The sequence below is a fragment of the Coniophora puteana genome (assembly GCF_000271625.1).
Source record: "Coniophora puteana RWD-64-598 SS2 unplaced genomic scaffold CONPUscaffold_9, whole genome shotgun sequence".
NCBI classification, from domain to species: Eukaryota; Fungi; Basidiomycota; class Agaricomycetes; order Boletales; family Coniophoraceae; genus Coniophora; species Coniophora puteana.
Window position 1 is genome coordinate 2,010,554 of NW_006913061.1, and position 15,864 is coordinate 2,026,417.

A 15,864-nucleotide genomic window follows, 5' to 3' on the forward strand; every position below is an offset into this window, starting at 1 on the left:
ACTGAGTGTATTCGCTGAAGCTAAGAGACTACATGTGAAGAGGGTTCTATGCATTTATGTGTTTAATTAAATAAACCGTGTCCGAATTTACCGACGATCCATACAACAAACATCCCATGATCTTCTATTTCACTCCCAATACCTTGGCACCTTATTCTCGCTCTCGCCGCCGACCTCCAAGAAGTCTGACGGCCTGTCCCTCTTTAAGTTTCTGCGTCGATTGTTGATGGGAAGTCGTTGATACGCCGAGTCCTGGCCAGGCGGTGCTTGGTTCGCGTACGGGTTGCCCCACTGCCCTTGCCCTCCACCTTGCATACCCCCATATCCGTTGCCCATGTGTCCCTGCTGCTGCTGCTGCATCTGTGCCTGTTGCACCTGCTGTTGCTGTTGCTGTTGCTGCTCCTGTTGCTGAAGGGTACTTGCGACGGCGAGGGTGGCGGCGAGCGCCTGAGCGTGCTGCAGCTGCATCTGAAGTTGCTGGTACTTCATCTCGGTCGACTGGCGGATGTGGTGCGGGATGGAAGAATTTTGCATCATCACGGAGAGCTGCTGGATCTGCGCTTGGATCTGCGGAATCGAGTCAACGATCATCTGCATGTCCATGTTGGGCTGCTGGTCTGAGTAGAGGTCTTCGTCCCCGTAGATGCCCCCCGAATTGTTCTGGATAGTGCACGACGCGAAGTGAGGTGAGTGATAAAAGTTAGGTATGTGATTAATGGGTTGGACTCACCGGATCGGACGCTGCTGGGTTGGACCCGATGTCCTCTTCAGCCTCCTTGCGGCTCTCTTCAACCTTCTTGTCGATGTAGTCTGCGACCTTGATGCGCATAGGCTTATCGATGCCAACCTTATCAAGAGAAGGAATTTTCTTGTTGCACTTCGGGCACATAAAATCACGTTCCAGGAGATGAGTCTGGATACATTCTTCGCAGTACAATGTCTCGCAACATGGAGTCTTCACAGCATCTTTAAATAACTTGTTGTCTATCGGACATGCAAGCGATGGATCGGCTGGAGGCCGCTCGCGGATATCCGCAGCAGTAAGCGCCTTGCTCCGCGTCACTCGTTTTTGCCATGAAGCTCTGTTTAAGGCGTATGCTTAGAGGAAGTGTCCCATTATTGCGTGAAGTGCAACTTACACATCTGGCTGGGCAACGACATAGCCACCCTCAGGAGTGACCATAACACCTTGCTTAAGGTCCGCGCTGTCGGGATTATCTACTGCTTTCAAGAAACTTCGAGGGATACCGGTAGTCCGTTTGATCCTTGGCTTGTTGTCGAAATCTCTATCATTGTTAGTAGGACAATCTTGTATCCAGTGACCTTGAAACAGATTAGTCCAAATTCAATTCATGGAATTGCGATAATTTACCTTTTTTACCACAACGATAACAGACATAACTGGGAGGCAGTGGGCGTTCGGGCTGATGACGCTCAAAGGGGACATGAGGTTTCCCTCCCCTGTTGCCAAAGGCCGTGCCCCGTTGATTGTGGATGCGAGTCGCACTATATAATAACAAAGCACGACGGAAACCGAAGAAAGAGCAAAAAACCAAGTTCATTAGAATTCATTCTACTACACATGAGAAACCCAACAAAGGGCGCCACCAACTGAGACATCTTTTCTTGAGTTTCCTCCCAATTTGCCGATTGGGCTTGGAACATGGCTGCCATCGCGGCGGCTTCGTCGTCTTTGGTTACCGATGACTTGGGTATGATTGGCTGCAGAGAACAAATGTTGATGTGAAAAAGTGAAGAAATAGTAGGTACCACAACGCACGGGAGGAGTTGACTTTGCTGTCGGAGCTGCTGAGGTGTCTCGTGCATCGAAACGTTTAGACATGGCACCCCTGTACCAGGTGCCTCCGCTACCTCCTTTGTTGACATCAGAGGTCGGAACAGACGCAGAGCCGTTCGACCCGGCGAGATACATGGCAGCTTTGCCCTTTCCGGGGCGGGCCGCGGGACGACGTGATACAATGATCGAAGATGAGCGAGGGATCATGAAGTGGTCATCGTTGTATTCTAGCAAACACACGGAGCGCAGATCTCAGACAACCTTTCGCTTTGACAGCGGGAAGGAGAGGCGCACCTTGCTTTCCGGTGCTGTCGTAGACGTAGAGGTCGAAGTCGTTAGCCTTACCGAGGTTGTTTGCGAGGATGATCTCCTTTTTCAGGTCAAAAACAGAGAGAGCAGTGCCATCGAACGTGATGCGAGACTCGTCTCTCTGCGACTTGAACTTGTAGAACACAGACGAAGCCATTTGATAAAATGGATTAAGCGCAACTGCTCAAAGGATACAGAAAGAAAACTGGATCAAATTCTTTTGTCAATTTCGCAAGTTCGCTCCGGAATGAAAACTACAGAAACAGGGAAACCGCAATCGCAGGACTATATGCGGGTCAGAGAGAAATGTGCGGGAAGGATGAGTTGGAGGTCGTGTGCTGTCGACAAGAAACAAGAAGAGAGCCGGTCTTGTTCGTCCACCGATGACAACACATGCCTGCCAGGCGCCTGATGCCTTTCAATCTCCGACGGGGACCTTCCGAAGAGGTGCCAGGGAGCATGACTAAGCTCCGTCGGAACGAATAAACGCGTCGAAGCGCGAAAAGTCGGCCCACTTTGCCCTTGAGAACTCCAATTTTTGGCCCTCCAAGGCCAATCCGTCGCCCCGAAGATGGAGCTCCCCCTCAACGGATCCAATGGCGAGCTTCGCCACCGCAACGTCGCCACCAACGGCAATGGCAAAAGCGCCGTCACCGACGAGGGCCGCAAGATGGATGAGCTCCTCGACAACCACCAGACGTAAGCACGCGTTTTCTGCTGTTGTGGACGTGTCACTGACTTGCGACGCGCAGGTATGAGTTTGGTGGCCCATGGGGCGTCACCGCCATGATGATTGGTTTCCCCATCCTCATGTACTATCTCTGGATTTGTCTCTGGTTCTACGACGGCAAGGTTGTGTATCCTACGTCCACTGAAGACATCATGCCGTTCCTGAACCGCATGTGGGTTCACGTCCGCGACGTATGTGTATTTCTTCATCTTGAGTTGCATTTTTTGAAAGGGGTGCCTCGCTCAGGATGCCAGTCCCAATGCCTATGCTTGGAAGGTGTACAGCGGCCTGTTCTTCTACCAGCTCTTCCTTGCTATAGTCATGCCCGGTTATCAGCAGGAGGGTCTCCCCGTCCCGTCTCTCGGCTACAAGACTCTGATGTATAACTGCAATGCTGCGTACTGCTTGTATGCTACCATTGTCACCGCCGCCGGTCTTCACTACTACCACATCTTCCGCCTCACTGAGATCATTGACAACTACGGCCACATCATGTCGGTCGCTATGATTTACGGCTTCGCCTGGTCTTTCGGCATGTACTTCCTCACAGTCGCTACCGGAAACCAGATCCGTATGTCTGGGAACTTCATCTACGACGTCTTCATGGGTGCCTGCTTGAACCCCCGCATCGGCTCGGTCGACCTCAAGATGTGGGCCGAAGTCCGCATTCCTTGGGTTATCGTCTTTTTCCTCGCTGTTTCTGGTGGCTGCCACCAGTATGAGCAGTATGGTTATGTCACTCCTGTTAGTTTTCACGCCGTCAGTCATTCCACAAGTCACTAATACGGTAGTTTATAGAACATGGCTTTCATGATTCTCGCCACCTGGTTGTACTTCAACGCTTGTGCCAAGGGTGAGGAGTGTATCCCCCAGACTTGGGACATGTACTACGAGAAGTGGGGTTTCATGGTCATCTTCTGGAACTTTGCCGGTGTTCCCTTCGTAAGTTCGAGAACTTCAGGCATGTTTCGCAACCTGACCAATTCTGTAGACTTATGTATACTCTGTTGTCTACATGGCTTCGCATGACCCGGAGACGTATCGCTTCTCCACGCCGACTTACGTCTTCTTGTTCACTCTGCTTCTTTCAGCATACTACATGTGAGCGGAACATTTGTGATCTGACGGACAGTTCTAACAAAAATTCTTGTAGCTGGGATACGTCGATGTCGCAGAAAAGTCGCTTTAAGATGCAGTGCCAGGGTATGACTGAATTCCGCAAGACCTTCCCTCAGCTTCCGGGTGGCACCATTCAGGATCCTGAGTACATTCAAACTTCCCATGGGTATGTGACTTGCCTACAACATAACATTTCGGATCCTGACGTCTTCTCAGCAACAAGTTGTTGATCAGTGGTTGGTGGAGATATTCTCGCAAGCCCGTAAGTCACAGCCAATTTCTTCTATACTATGGCACAGTATTTACCAAAATTCAGAACTATGTCGCCGATTGGGTCATGAGCTTCTGCTGGGGTGTCATCATCGGCAATGCTACCATTATTCCCTATTTCTATTCGGTGTTCTTCATCACCGTGCTTGTCCACAGATGTGGCCGTGACTTCGAGCGGTAAGTTTACAGCCTTATCTGCAGGTTCACCGTGCTCATCCTCCCTGCAGCTGCTCGATCAAATATGGCAAGGATTGGGAGCGCTACTGCTCGATCGTAAAATACAAATTCATTCCTGGTGTCTATTAGAATCCCTACTAGATTACGGAATTGTCGTATACCCTACATACTAGACGCATAATTACCATCTTATCCAATTGCTCAATCAAATCACGACCAACAGCTTTCTTGACCGGTGTTGTGAGAAGAAGCATTGCCCCCGATGCACTTGTTCGAGGCATGGGAATGCGGAAAGATTGCCTGACACTGCCGCGGCCCCCTCTCACAGGGACACGCTTACCCCTTCCTGAGGCTTCCTCCTCTTCGACTCCCGTTCGGCATACCACATACGTGGTCCCACGCACGCACCAGTACCCCCGACAGGCCTTCCATGGAGAGCAACAAGGACGAGGCGCTCCGCTGTCTCGCCATCGCGCAGCGGTACAGGGACTCGGGCAACTTCAGCGCCGCGCGGAAATTCTGCCAGAAATCAAACAGCCTGTTCGCCACGCCCGAGGCAGCCGGGCTCCTCGACTCGATAGAGCGTGCTTCTGCTGCTGCTGACTCGTCGACCTCGAACGGCTCTGCGACGCCTGAGCCGTCCACGTCGTCTTCGTCTGCGTCTTCTCGGTCGCAGCCGGCGGGCTCGTCCTCGGCCACGGAGACGCATCCGTCGGCGGGCGGGGCGAAGCACCGGCATGCGCCTTCGTCGTCGTCGGCGACGACAAATGGGACCGCGGGCGGTATGGGTGGGGAGAAGCGGGAGTATACGGCGGAGCAGGTCGCGGTTGTGAAGCGTGTGCGCGGGTGCAAGGTCACGGAGTACTACGAGATTCTGGGTGTGAAGAAGGAGTGCGAGGAGGCGGAGATCAAGAAGGCGTATAGGAAGGTGCGTTTACGTTCCTGTCGTCGCTGTGAGCGGGGATTCTTACGGAGAAGGATTCTGCTGTCGTTGGGGTGTACATTGTAGCTTGCGCTGGCTCTTCATCCGGATAAGAACGGGGCACCAGGGGCGGACGAGGCGTTCAAACGTGAGCATTGAACTTGTATATCTCTCGTAGGGGTACTGAACTTGTGGATAGTGGTTTCCAAAGCCTTCCAGGTTCTCTCAGGTATGTCGTAGCTCATGTTCCCATATTACCCCTTCCTCAGAAAAACTAACGCAATACATATAGATCCTCAAAAACGCACCGCATTCGACCAGCACGGCTCCGATCCAGAATCACGGTTCAGCGGCATGTCGCCGCGCGGGTTCTCCAGCGGTGCGAGCCCATTCGGCGGTGGCGGCGGCTCTTTCGAGGGCGAGATCAGCCCCGAGGATCTGTTCAACATGTTTTTCGGCGGGGGCGGCGGTGGATTTGGAGGTGGCGGATTCGGCGGGGGCGGGTTCGGAGGGCCCGTCTTCAGCGCATCTTTCGGCCCTGGCGGCTTCCGCACCACGCGTGTGCGCACAGGCGGCGCCGCGCGGGGTGCACCCCAGGGAGGCGGAGGCGGAGGAGCGCAAGAGGGCAACGCGCGTTCGCTGTTCATGCAGCTCCTCCCGCTCATCATCCTCTTCTCGTTCTCGCTCCTCAGCGCGCTGCCCTCGCTCTTCAACACGTCCACGCCCGAGCCGAAGTTCTCGTGGACGCCGAACACGAAGTACAACGTCGAGCGGAGCACGCCCAACCTCGGCGTCAAGTACCACGTCAACGGGCCCGAGTTCCACAACCACCCGCACATCGCGGCGGACCTCGCCGCGCAGGAGACTGGCACGCGTCAGAAACGCGGCAAGACGGCGCTGGGCAAGTTCGAGGACAAGGTGGAGGCGTACTACACGAACGACCAATACGACCGGTGCCAGCGCGGGCTGCAGCGGCGCGAGCAGCGCAAGGAGCAGGAGATCGGGTTCTTGGGGTTCAATACCGACTGGGACAAGGTGCGCGAGATCGAGGCGGAGAAGATCGAGAGCTGCGAGGAGCTCAAGAGGCTTGGAATAATATCGTCATGACATGACACGTAGGGTGTTTTATATACTTCATGTTTGTTGCTGATGCTGGCGTGTACACACATTTTGTTTGCCTCTCATCTTTACACCGCTGTTCCTCTCGAGTTCTCGTGCTGGGGGCTTGGGAGAGGAGACGTTTTTTGGACATCGATTATGCGTTATTGTCTATTAATTACTGACCTACTGGATTGATACGCGGCTTCCTACATTTTCCACAATCATCAATTATCCTCATCATCATGGTGTGAATCGCAGGATGATACATACATCTTGAAGACGCTGCCCTGAGGCTGGAGCCATGCTAATCACGCCCCAGAAGAAGAAAACATGCCATTCAAAAACAGAAAGAATCTTTCGCTCGCGCTGAGATGCTGGATAGGTGTCTTGCAGCTCGCGCACTAACGGAGCAGCGTCATCAAAATTACCTGATCTGATGTGCAGATGCCCTCACGTTGCCGTCGGACGTCGCGGGCATCGTGCGAGATAGCCTGTGGGACTTTGTGTTACTTTGTGAGATCAAATTTGGGGGTGGAAAGGGGTGGAACGATGCCATCAAAATTGAAGCTCGAAGTGCGGCAGAACGCCCACTTCCCCGATCATTCATTGGGCTCGATCGATCACCAGCTCCGTGCAAAGATGTCGCATTGACCTTGAATGCAAGACGCGACTAGGCGCGCGTAGTGTAGAAAGAAAGAAAGAACGGCAAGCGAGTTGAAAGTTTAAAGGGACGATTATACCGGAGCCTATGGATACAAGAACGCAACAACGTATTACAAGACGAGTCTATAAACCAGAGTGCACAGAACTGCAGAAGCCCACGCCGTGATCCCGCATGCGGCAAAAAAGAGAAAACCAACGTTTCAAATGGCAAGGAAGAAATGAAAGGGGGAGCGCATACAGGAGGGAAAGCGGAACGGGAGAAAGACGAAGGAGGTTTGGGGCGTTCTACGACCCCCATTCTGTAGCGCATTCTGGGCGGCAGTACCGCACGGCCTGGAGCGTCTTCGCGTCGGGGAACCAGCCGTATTTGTCGACCTGGACGCGAAGCTCGCCGACGCAGCCCGTGGAGACGGATATGCCGTCTGCCTCGAGAGCTCTGGACTGCGGGCAGGCGCCGTGGGTAGATACGACGCCCGAGGTCGAGATAACGCGGTGGCAAGGCACGGGCGGGGTGGTGTGCGAGATGAAGTTGACGGCTGGAGAAATTGTGATAAATGTTGAGCCACCGGGCATTTACAAGGGGTATAGTGCAAGTTATGTGTCAGCGAAAGGGCTCACCTTCTTTGACACGTCTGGCGGCCTTGGGCATGCCGATGAGGTTGGCAATGTGACCTGCAGGGAGTTAAGAAAGCATGTGGTTGGATGCAAGAATTATTGCATACCACAAGTTATGACCCTTTGTGCTGGGATGAGTTGGATGATGCCAAAGACCTGAAAGATGGTGATGTGAGACGGTTTATTGGAGGGGAATATTGCGACTACGACTTACGGCAAGATTAAATTCTTCCACGTTGGTCCGCATGTTGGTGGTTTATTTATAAACGATAAAAATGCGGAAGTCGTTCGGTGAAAAGAATTTATGTTCAAGAAGCAAGGGAGTGTGGGGAGAGTTGGACGAGATGTACACGCCAGGCGCTACAGAAAGGTGGAGGAAACGAGTGGTGAGCGCAGCTGTAGAAGCATATTAGGATTGTGACGTACTTATAGGGGAAACGGCCACGAGTTCCTGCTTAGGATCCGGTAGAAGACAATAATAAGAGATGCAAAAGCGGAACTGGGAGGCAGGAGAGGCTAGGGAGTGCTGTGAAGGGCCCGCCTCTTTTATTATGGACCGTGGATGTGCCTGTCCAATCTGTCTATTCTATCTAACCCGTTTCATATCATCGGCCTCTTTAGTCCACTCCGGCATTCCAGGTACAACAGGGTAAAACAAATCGCCCCGCTGCAGTTGTCAGGCAATTAATCCCTTGTGCCACCAACGCGGTGCTCCCCGAAAGCCCTCTAAAACTCAGACAGCCTATCGACCACCGACCAGGCTCGTTTTGCCATGCCTTGAACGCATGCTTAGTCCAATGAAAGTCCTTATGAGCCCTTGATGCTCCTGCACTGAATACAAGGCGGAACCGACGCCATGTCCATTGATCACTTGATGACTTAAGCTTCACTTGTCAGCATGCCTCTAAACTCACAGGCTTTCCCTCTCACTCCCGGTCCAGTGCAGAGCCTCCTTTCGCCATCTAACAGAGGTCCTAACTCAAATCATCTTTCTTACGCCCACTCAATGTGCTGATAGAAAACATCATTTCTCTCGTAGGCATCAATCTCAGGGCCCCATTCAATCTCATCTTCATCTGACTAATCGTCGAACGAGTAATGTCCACATCCGCCGCCGCCCCGACTTCTAGTCCCAATGTCGGCCCCGAGGACAATCAGACTGCTGAACTTCTCGCACGTTTCAGAGAAGAATGGAAACAGGAGGTCAGGCAGCGCAAGGAGCAGGTAGAGAACACGGAGAACGCGCCCCCACCACAGGCCTCGTCTTCCAAAGCCCCGGAAACAGATGACTCTGCACGACCACAGCCTACCTCCCCAGAGCCCAAACGGGCATACATACGCCCTGGACAGCCTTCTGCCACCCACTCGGCAGCCTACACGTCGCAAAGCGCATCGCACCTGACATCCGCCCAGATTCGCGCCATCGAAGTCTATCGCAATGCCGTGCGGCACGAGCAGCAGAGTAACCTCGACGAGGCACTCCGGCTTTATCGGAATGCGTTCCGCCTCGACTCCAACGTCGATAAGCTCTTTCACCGGGAGCAGCAGCGTCTGCAGGCTCTCGCTAACGGCGCCACTCCCTCCTCCGCCACCCGCCCGACGCACAAGAAGGCTACTTCGAGCACAGGCAATGCCGCAGCCGCCGACGCTAAAGACATCGCCGCTGCCGTCGAAGCGCTCGCCATCACTGAGCCGGGCGTGAACGCAGCAGCACTGGACGGAATCCACGCGAGCGGCGCCCTGGCGGAGCTCGTCTCGACTTTCCCTGCTGAGCTTCTCTTCGAGCCCGAGGACGAGCGCGAAGGCGTACCAATCGGCCTTCTCCCCAACGAGCTGCTTTTGCACATCCTCCGCACGCTCGACCACACCACCATCGAGCGTTTCGCGTCTGTGAACCGCAAGGCGCGGGTGCTTGCCCTCGACCCGTCAATATGGAGGTGAGCCTTTCCAGGCTTGTATCCTGCACTATCAAACCACATTCTCATTTTTACTCATCTCCTTCGCTCTTTTTCTTGCCTCTTGCTCGCTCGCCGCTGCGATAGAGAATTCGTGCAGGCGATTTACAAGCCGCCACAGATATCCGACTCGGAGACGCTGCTGCAGAGGGTAGCGCACTTTCGGGCCGACTATCGGCGGGTTTACATGGAGCAGCCCAGGGTGCGGATGGACGGCGTGTACATCGCCGTGTGCCACTATGTGTACGTCGCTCCAAACTATGTTGTACCTGTGGCCAATAGCTGTCGCGCTTACTTGCGGTCTCTGACCGTTCGACAGGCGGCGCGGATTGAGCGAGCAACCTTGGGTGAATGTGCGTACTTCATATCGCTCCTTTGCTCGGGCCTGTCGGTAGACCTGACGGCATCGCTCTCGTCGCATCATGATGCATGAAGATTGATCACCTCATCACTTATCACCGTTATCTGTGAGTGCAACTGTTTCACCCCATTCCATTCCTTGGCGCTGAAGTGTTTAACGTTGACCCGACCTCGTGATATGCCCTTCTTAGGCGGTTTTTCCCGGACGGTACTGTGCTCTCGCTCCTGGCAAATGAGGAGATGCAGCCCGCGACGGTTATTCCGATGCTCAAGCCCGCTCTCAGGATGAAGGTGAGCGGCGATCATCAGTCTTTGCCACATTCCCGGTTCTTTTTTTCTGGAGACACAGCCCGCTATTCTCAACTGCTACACCTTTCCATGCCCTTGTGCATATTTGTATTTATCACTTTCAACCATCAACACCGCCAACGAACCGCGCTAGCTTGATCCGCTCCTCTTTCCCATCATTTATCTAACCCAATCCAAACCAAATTTGTAGTACTAAATAACTCATCTGAAAATAGGGCTTCTGCATCGGTGAATGGACCCTCGACGGCACGACCGTCTTCATCTCGAACCTCGTCGAGATGAAAGACCGCGCGCCGCTCGCCAACACCACCAACACCACCCCTTCTTATCACCACCACCACCACCAGCCGCCTCCGCAGGAACCGTCCAAGTACCAGTTCCAGATGGAGCTCGAGCTGCGCTCGCGCCCGCTGGGGCGGTGGAACCGGCTGGATCTGGTCGCGTACGATACGGTGCAGGTCGCGACTGGCGAGGTGCTTGCGCTCCCGCTTAAGCATGACCGGCCGTTTTGGTTCTCTAGGGTGCGGTCGTGGCCGGCGTGGTAGGTCCGCCGATGCTGTGGTGCGTAGTGGAACGTGTTGCTGCGGTGGGCTGTTGGTGTGAGGATAAGCTGGTGCTGTGGTGTGTTGCACCTCTAGTGGGAACTTTAGGCGGGTTTCACTAGATTATTACACGATGGGTTAGAGAGTGATGATTGAGTTTAGACGAATGTTTTTACGGAGATAATTTTAGTGCTGCTTCCTGTGGGAGACCTACAACGTATCGGTGAAATTTAAACATGAACAAGGAGACAGTGCTCTTAGTAACATGGCTGCAACGGCGATGATCTTGATCATGATGATGGCGAAAGTTACATTCCATATTCCATGCTCACGCTGAACTTAGGTCTCCGCGACATGGTTGTCAATGTCAGGCTGACAAGCTTGTCGTGGGTTGATATTTTACTGTAACTTGACACACCCATCTTTCTCTTGAATTTCATCGTGCAAAGTCTTCCGAATCATACCGATTGGACGAGCTTACGATTACTTCAAACTATTTGTACTCGTACCCTCAAAGTAGAACCTCTAGTTAGTGCGTACAAAATCTATGTACATGAGCATACCGGTAGAACCATCTAATAAATAGTAAGGAATCGCCGGGCTGTCCCCTCCTGGAGAAAGAACTCGGTGAGAGGAGAAACCAAAAATAAAACAAGATACAGACATGATATAACGAGCAGTGCACTGGCATGGGTGTATCCTAAATGTTCATTGACCATCACCACAAAACTAAGAACTAAAAACTAACTGAAAAATAGAACAAGGGAAACAATCTTCTTCGCGCTACGCAAGACCGTACGGTACGTATAGTACAACTTTGCATCAAAGGAGGATGGGGGGGAATGATATTACTTTATCGATTGCGATGCGGTGTTGTACTGTGTTGGTTACTTCTTACTTGCTTCTCACTTCTCACTTCTCACTTCTTCTCACTTCTTTTTACTGCTTCGTCTACTTCCTTTCCTTTTCCTTCTTCTTCTTCTTCTTCTCTTCTTCCTCTTCCCCTCTTCTGCAGCTTTTGATTCCTTCTTCGCCGTCGACGTTTGAGCTTGAGGGGATCAATGGTGGGAATCTATACAATAACCTTGCGATATTTTTTCTTTATTTTTATTTCTTGGGATCGAGAACGATATCACCAGGGTATGAATGGCAGGGAAGTGGCGGGGACGACGGCAGGGAAAGCGGACGGGAAAGCGGAAATTGCCAGGCAGGCAGGCGATGGGGACGGAGAGGGCAGGCGGGCAGGCTGGCGTACAGGCTTGAGGGCAGGCGGACTTGACAATGGACAACGACGTTGAACGCACCATTCTGCACTGGTGAACGCGGACATGGATGCGAGCGAGTTACCAGCGCGGTAATGAATGGATGATGGCCGATGAACCGACGAGCGACGAGTGAGAAAGGAAGAAAATAAAGCTGATTTTTTGAGACAGAAAAAAGCGAAAGACAGCAAGCCGCAAGTTTGGTATAGTGTAAGCAAAGCGCAGAACACTGGAACGACCGACAGGGTGCACTGTGAAGTGAAGCGACGCGGTGGTGTGGTGTGGGGGCGAGAAAGGAAGGAGGAAAATCGTTCGTTTCGTCATCATCATCATCATCGTCCGTCATCAGACCGCGAGAGTGAGTGAACGGGCACTGGGCTGGACATTGAAGACAGTAAGCGAGCGGGTGGAGGTAGGTACCGTAGTGATGTGAGTAGTAGCGTAGAAGAATGAGGGAAAATTTGCCGCCTGTCTGTCTGTCTTTCTGTCTGCCTTGCGCGCGTCACCTCGGCGCACGCCATGCCTTGCCTTGCCCTGCGCCCCCGCCCCTGCCTGATGTTGTGATGCGGAACGGATGGATGGTTGAATGGACGGATGGATGATGGGGTGAGTTAGGGTGAGTGTGATGGATGCGATGCAAAAGTCGTGTGGTGGGATGGGGAGACGGGGGGCGTCGACGTCGTCGAAGGAACCAGATCATGCCGCGCTGTACAGGAACAAATTGTTTGTTGCCGCAATCTAAAAAAAACGCAACAACATGATTCAGTTTCACCCCATAATTTAAATTCGAATTCGAAAGAAAAAACCAAACGCACAGCGATCGTGTTCTCCCTCGGATGCCAGCTCGCGTGCAAAATCTTTTTGTTAAAGTCGAGCGTCTCCATCTGCATCTGGTCCCGCAACCCGCCCGGCCGCCCGTTCTTCAGCCCATTCTTATTCGCCTGCAGCGGACCGCCAACCTTCTTGGCCTTGAACGCGGACTTGTCCGCCTGGAGAACGACATCGTTGGTCGTCTCGGCGTCAAAGATCCGGAAGAAGTTGTGGTATGAGCCCGTCAACACATGCCTACAAAAAAAATAAACCCCAATTAGCACACGATCCTCTGCGGAGCAAAGACAGATCAGAGGTGCACGCACTTGTCATCGCCACTCCAAACACACTCGAACTTGTCAAAGATACAATCGTTCTCGTACAGATCGCACAGCTTCCCACGGAGATGGTCGTGGATCGGGATCGTCTTGAGGGGCCGGCTCTCCATGTTGATGTCCCATATCTTGAGCGACAGATAGTCGCGCGAGAGGATGTACCGCCCGTCGCGGCTGAACTTGACGTCCGATATCGACGAGATGATCTCGGAGAAGAACGACCGCTGGGACGGGTCCTCCTCTTCCTCGAAGCCTAGACCTTCATCTTAGATAGTGCGCGCCGACGAGACGGGTGTGTAGTAGGGTTTGGTCAGGTACTCACATTTGGCGTGCCGGTCGCAGAGCGCCGAGTCACGCATGTCGGCGAGCTTGATGTTGCTCTTGGAGGAGGAGTACATGAACATATTGCAGTGCTGCGGGTGGAACTCGGCCGCGGTGATGACCTCGGTGAGCTCCTCCATGTTCACGGGTTTGATATCGACGATGTCTACAATATTGTGGGGAGAGTGGACATCGTCAGCACGAGGGGGAGAACGATAGCAAATATAGAAGGTGACATCATGTCTGTTCGACGTGACGGGCAGGAAGCAGGCGACAGACAGAGAGACAGACACTCAACTGAAACTCTGATCGCTGATGCCGAGGTTCCATAGATTAATCCGGAGATCGTCCGCAGAGATGTACGTCTCCTGGTCCGAGTTGATCGATATTGAATGAATGTGGTATGTGTGCGCGTTCGAGTAGACCTTGCGCGGCATGGCAGCGATGATGTTGTCCTGGAGGGACATGCGGGGCAGCCGGAGGTGCTCCGACGACGTCGGCGCTGGGAGGGGCCGCTGGCCCTCAAAGTGATTCGATTCTGAGACGACCCGGAGCGTCTTCTCGAACACCTTCCAGAGCTTGATGGTCTTGTCTGTAAATGGTATATGTCAGCATTACGCGTACGCGTGGCTCGAGCCGAGCCGACGACAGGGTCAGCCACGGAGGCACGGGAGCACCATCATCATCTCCGCTCGTGGCATCCGTTTCCCCCTGTCGGATCGGACGAGGCAGATGCAGAGTGAAACGGGGGACGAACCATTGGTAGACAGCAGAAAGTGGGCGGAGTTCTGGCGCTTGCACCACTTTATCTTGTTGATCTTCTCCTCAATCTCTAATGATTTGAGATAGTCGAACTCGGGTTCGTGGGACTGGAACTCGGTGTAGAACTTGTATTCGCATCCTTTTTTCTGTATCGCAGTACGGCGTGAGCGTGAGCGTGCAGGGACGCGAAGAAATTGCAGGGAAATGGAGCGAGAGGCGATCGGAGGACATCAGCCGATTTAGGCATGAACGCGGGCGCGGGAGAAGGGGTGAGAGAGAGGGTACTGACCGACTCGTTGCGCTGGAAGAGGACGACGCGGCCGCCCTTGTCTCCTGTTGCGAGGTAGTTGCCCGTGGAGTCGAACTCGACGGTGGATATAATGTCGGCTGTGTAAAGAGCTTCAGCAGACGCTCGATAAGCGGATGCGAGGAAAGCGAGGTGGAAAGTGGAGCGGGAGGGTATAACTTAGACGATCGTACATGCGGACGCACCCTCTGTGATATCTTCTACGTCTCCCTTGTCACCAAAGCACTGGGCGAAGCGCCAACCACCTGAGCCTGAGGCGTCCAAGTCCATGGTTGTGTTTGTAAGCTGGTGAATCGCGGTGAGGGGCTGGGTGGGTTGTTTGGGCGTCTGGAGGGGAGATGCAATGTTGTCTGACGATGAGAGGGTGGATATGTTGGATAGCAGAAGGATGGGTTGTTGTGTGCTTGTAGGGTTTGGGGGGTGGAAGTGTATTCGCGGACACGAGCTTGGCGCAAGGTCGGACACTAGCACTGCTCCTCTGGGGTCGGCCCTCGACGTATTGTTGTGCCTCTGTTTGGTCACCCGCAACAGCCGACTCTCGCCTTTCCTGTCCTTCCGACTCACAACACACCCTCCACAACAACTCAACCATGCCCATCGCACCCATCACAGGCAAGCTCAGGAAGAGACTCTGGCTCGACATCTCCGTCGCCCTGGGCCTCGGAATCACCTCTGGCTACGCGTTCTGGTACGTGAACTCGCGTTCTTTCTACATTTTGACACTGTACTTATGTCCGCTTCCAGGTACGGCGTCCATCTCAAGGGTGGTTAGTACACTCAGCACAGCAGCCAGCACTTTCATCTCGTACTGACTACGCGACACAGTCCAGCGCCACGAGGAGTACTACCTCAAGCTCGAGAAGGCTCGGGCAGCTGGCAGGGACGAGTAAAGGATGGGCGGTCCAATCGGGACAGCGCGGAACGGCCATGAACCGCGTGCACACCAAACAACAGCAGTATAGACTGGGACAAACACACTCCTCTCCATTGTAGAACCTGCGCATCCACCGCTAGCTTAGCACCGCAGAAATACACCATTTCCGCGTTCTTTATTGACCGATTCGCGCCCAAGATTAGACACCATAGCTTTTGAACAGCTAGCCCTGTGCCCTTTCGCGATGCCCTAAATGCATCACCTTCATCGGAACCTTGTGCGCCCTCTGAGGAAATATAAAATTTGCAAAGTGAAACCGCATA

General features: G+C 53.4%; 7 protein-coding genes across 7 annotated transcripts; 4 read left to right on the plus strand and 3 right to left on the minus strand.

The window, feature by feature from the left end:
• Positions 1-70: 70 nt before the first annotated feature.
• CONPUDRAFT_127493 (DWNN-domain-containing protein) lies at positions 71-2,446 on the minus strand. The gene is made up of 7 exons (XM_007772846.1): positions 2,093-2,446; positions 1,781-2,025; positions 1,583-1,722; positions 1,373-1,506; positions 1,140-1,323; positions 731-1,082; positions 71-660 (listed from the first exon to the last, which is right to left on the minus strand). Exons 1-7 carry the CDS (start codon positions 2,262-2,264, stop codon positions 130-132), a joined length of 1,758 nt encoding a protein of 585 aa, XP_007771036.1. The 5' UTR covers positions 2,265-2,446; the 3' UTR covers positions 71-129.
• A 186-nt stretch (positions 2,447-2,632) lies between these two features.
• CONPUDRAFT_138512 (ERG4 ERG24 ergosterol biosynthesis protein) lies at positions 2,633-4,620 on the plus strand. Its single transcript, XM_007772847.1, has 9 exons — positions 2,633-2,806; positions 2,860-3,028; positions 3,084-3,581; positions 3,636-3,779; positions 3,829-3,938; positions 3,991-4,122; positions 4,173-4,218; positions 4,273-4,403; positions 4,454-4,620. Exons 1-9 carry the CDS (start codon positions 2,679-2,681, stop codon positions 4,530-4,532), a joined length of 1,437 nt encoding a protein of 478 aa, XP_007771037.1. The 5' UTR covers positions 2,633-2,678; the 3' UTR covers positions 4,533-4,620.
• A 108-nt stretch (positions 4,621-4,728) lies between these two features.
• On the plus strand, positions 4,729-6,663 carry CONPUDRAFT_127499 (DnaJ-domain-containing protein). The gene is made up of 4 exons (XM_007772848.1): positions 4,729-5,331; positions 5,413-5,473; positions 5,525-5,554; positions 5,618-6,663. Exons 1-4 carry the CDS (start codon positions 4,834-4,836, stop codon positions 6,430-6,432), a joined length of 1,404 nt encoding a protein of 467 aa, XP_007771038.1. The 5' UTR covers positions 4,729-4,833; the 3' UTR covers positions 6,433-6,663.
• A 711-nt stretch (positions 6,664-7,374) lies between these two features.
• Positions 7,375-7,951, minus strand: CONPUDRAFT_74844 (uncharacterized protein; the record flags this gene model as incomplete). The annotated part of the gene is made up of 4 exons (XM_007772363.1): positions 7,375-7,625; positions 7,708-7,761; positions 7,812-7,860; positions 7,919-7,951. The coding sequence occupies 4 exons, from the start codon at positions 7,949-7,951 to the stop codon at positions 7,375-7,377; spliced, it is 387 nt and encodes a 128-aa protein (XP_007770553.1).
• A 698-nt stretch (positions 7,952-8,649) lies between these two features.
• CONPUDRAFT_127505 (uncharacterized protein) lies at positions 8,650-11,076 on the plus strand. The gene is made up of 7 exons (XM_007772849.1): positions 8,650-8,675; positions 8,744-9,641; positions 9,747-9,902; positions 9,979-10,012; positions 10,095-10,126; positions 10,211-10,310; positions 10,544-11,076. Exons 2-7 carry the CDS (start codon positions 8,803-8,805, stop codon positions 10,871-10,873), a joined length of 1,491 nt encoding a protein of 496 aa, XP_007771039.1. The 5' UTR covers positions 8,650-8,675; positions 8,744-8,802; the 3' UTR covers positions 10,874-11,076.
• A 630-nt stretch (positions 11,077-11,706) lies between these two features.
• On the minus strand, positions 11,707-15,104 carry CONPUDRAFT_83631 (protein phosphatase 2A regulatory subunit PR55). The gene is made up of 8 exons (XM_007772850.1): positions 14,853-15,104; positions 14,650-14,747; positions 14,356-14,506; positions 13,897-14,190; positions 13,600-13,764; positions 13,269-13,536; positions 12,948-13,197; positions 11,707-12,870 (listed from the first exon to the last, which is right to left on the minus strand). The coding sequence occupies exons 1-8, from the start codon at positions 14,935-14,937 to the stop codon at positions 12,829-12,831; spliced, it is 1,353 nt and encodes a 450-aa protein (XP_007771040.1). The 5' UTR covers positions 14,938-15,104; the 3' UTR covers positions 11,707-12,828.
• A 153-nt stretch (positions 15,105-15,257) lies between these two features.
• Positions 15,258-15,557, plus strand: CONPUDRAFT_156075 (cytochrome-c oxidase subunit VIIa; the record flags this gene model as incomplete). The annotated part of the gene is made up of 3 exons (XM_007772851.1): positions 15,258-15,355; positions 15,412-15,434; positions 15,493-15,557. The coding sequence occupies 3 exons, from the start codon at positions 15,258-15,260 to the stop codon at positions 15,555-15,557; spliced, it is 186 nt and encodes a 61-aa protein (XP_007771041.1).
• Between the last annotated feature and the right edge of the window lie 307 nt (positions 15,558-15,864).

Bases quoted from the DNA above. Each gene is read 5' to 3' on its own strand.
- CONPUDRAFT_127493 (XM_007772846.1), bottom strand. From the start codon at position 2,264: ATGGCTTCGTCTGTGTTCTACAAGTTCAAGTCGCAGAGAGACGAGTCT. The intron at 1,507-1,582 runs GTGTAGTAGAAT...GTTATTATATAG, and splicing joins CCCTTTGTTGGGTTTCTCAT to TGCGACTCGCATCCACAATC. The intron at 1,324-1,372 runs GTAAATTATCGC...ATCTGTTTCAAG, and splicing joins TTATCGTTGTGGTAAAAAAG to GTCACTGGATACAAGATTGT.
- CONPUDRAFT_138512 (XM_007772847.1), top strand. From the start codon at position 2,679: ATGGAGCTCCCCCTCAACGGATCCAATGGCGAGCTTCGCCACCGCAAC. The intron at 3,780-3,828 runs GTAAGTTCGAGA...CCAATTCTGTAG, and splicing joins ACTTTGCCGGTGTTCCCTTC to ACTTATGTATACTCTGTTGT. The intron at 3,939-3,990 runs GTGAGCGGAACA...AAATTCTTGTAG, and splicing joins CTTCTTTCAGCATACTACAT to CTGGGATACGTCGATGTCGC.
- CONPUDRAFT_127499 (XM_007772848.1), top strand. From the start codon at position 4,834: ATGGAGAGCAACAAGGACGAGGCGCTCCGCTGTCTCGCCATCGCGCAG. The intron at 5,332-5,412 runs GTGCGTTTACGT...TGTACATTGTAG, and splicing joins TCAAGAAGGCGTATAGGAAG to CTTGCGCTGGCTCTTCATCC. The intron at 5,555-5,617 runs GTATGTCGTAGC...CAATACATATAG, and splicing joins AGCCTTCCAGGTTCTCTCAG to ATCCTCAAAAACGCACCGCA.
- CONPUDRAFT_127505 (XM_007772849.1), top strand. From the start codon at position 8,803: ATGTCCACATCCGCCGCCGCCCCGACTTCTAGTCCCAATGTCGGCCCC. The intron at 10,127-10,210 runs GTGAGTGCAACT...TGCCCTTCTTAG, and splicing joins ATCACTTATCACCGTTATCT to GCGGTTTTTCCCGGACGGTA. The intron at 10,311-10,543 runs GTGAGCGGCGAT...ATCTGAAAATAG, and splicing joins AGCCCGCTCTCAGGATGAAG to GGCTTCTGCATCGGTGAATG.
- CONPUDRAFT_83631 (XM_007772850.1), bottom strand. From the start codon at position 14,937: ATGGACTTGGACGCCTCAGGCTCAGGTGGTTGGCGCTTCGCCCAGTGC. The intron at 13,765-13,896 runs GTTGAGTGTCTG...ACAATATTGTAG, and splicing joins CATCAGCGATCAGAGTTTCA to ACATCGTCGATATCAAACCC. The intron at 13,198-13,268 runs GTGCGTGCACCT...TTTTTTTTGTAG, and splicing joins GTTTGGAGTGGCGATGACAA to GCATGTGTTGACGGGCTCAT.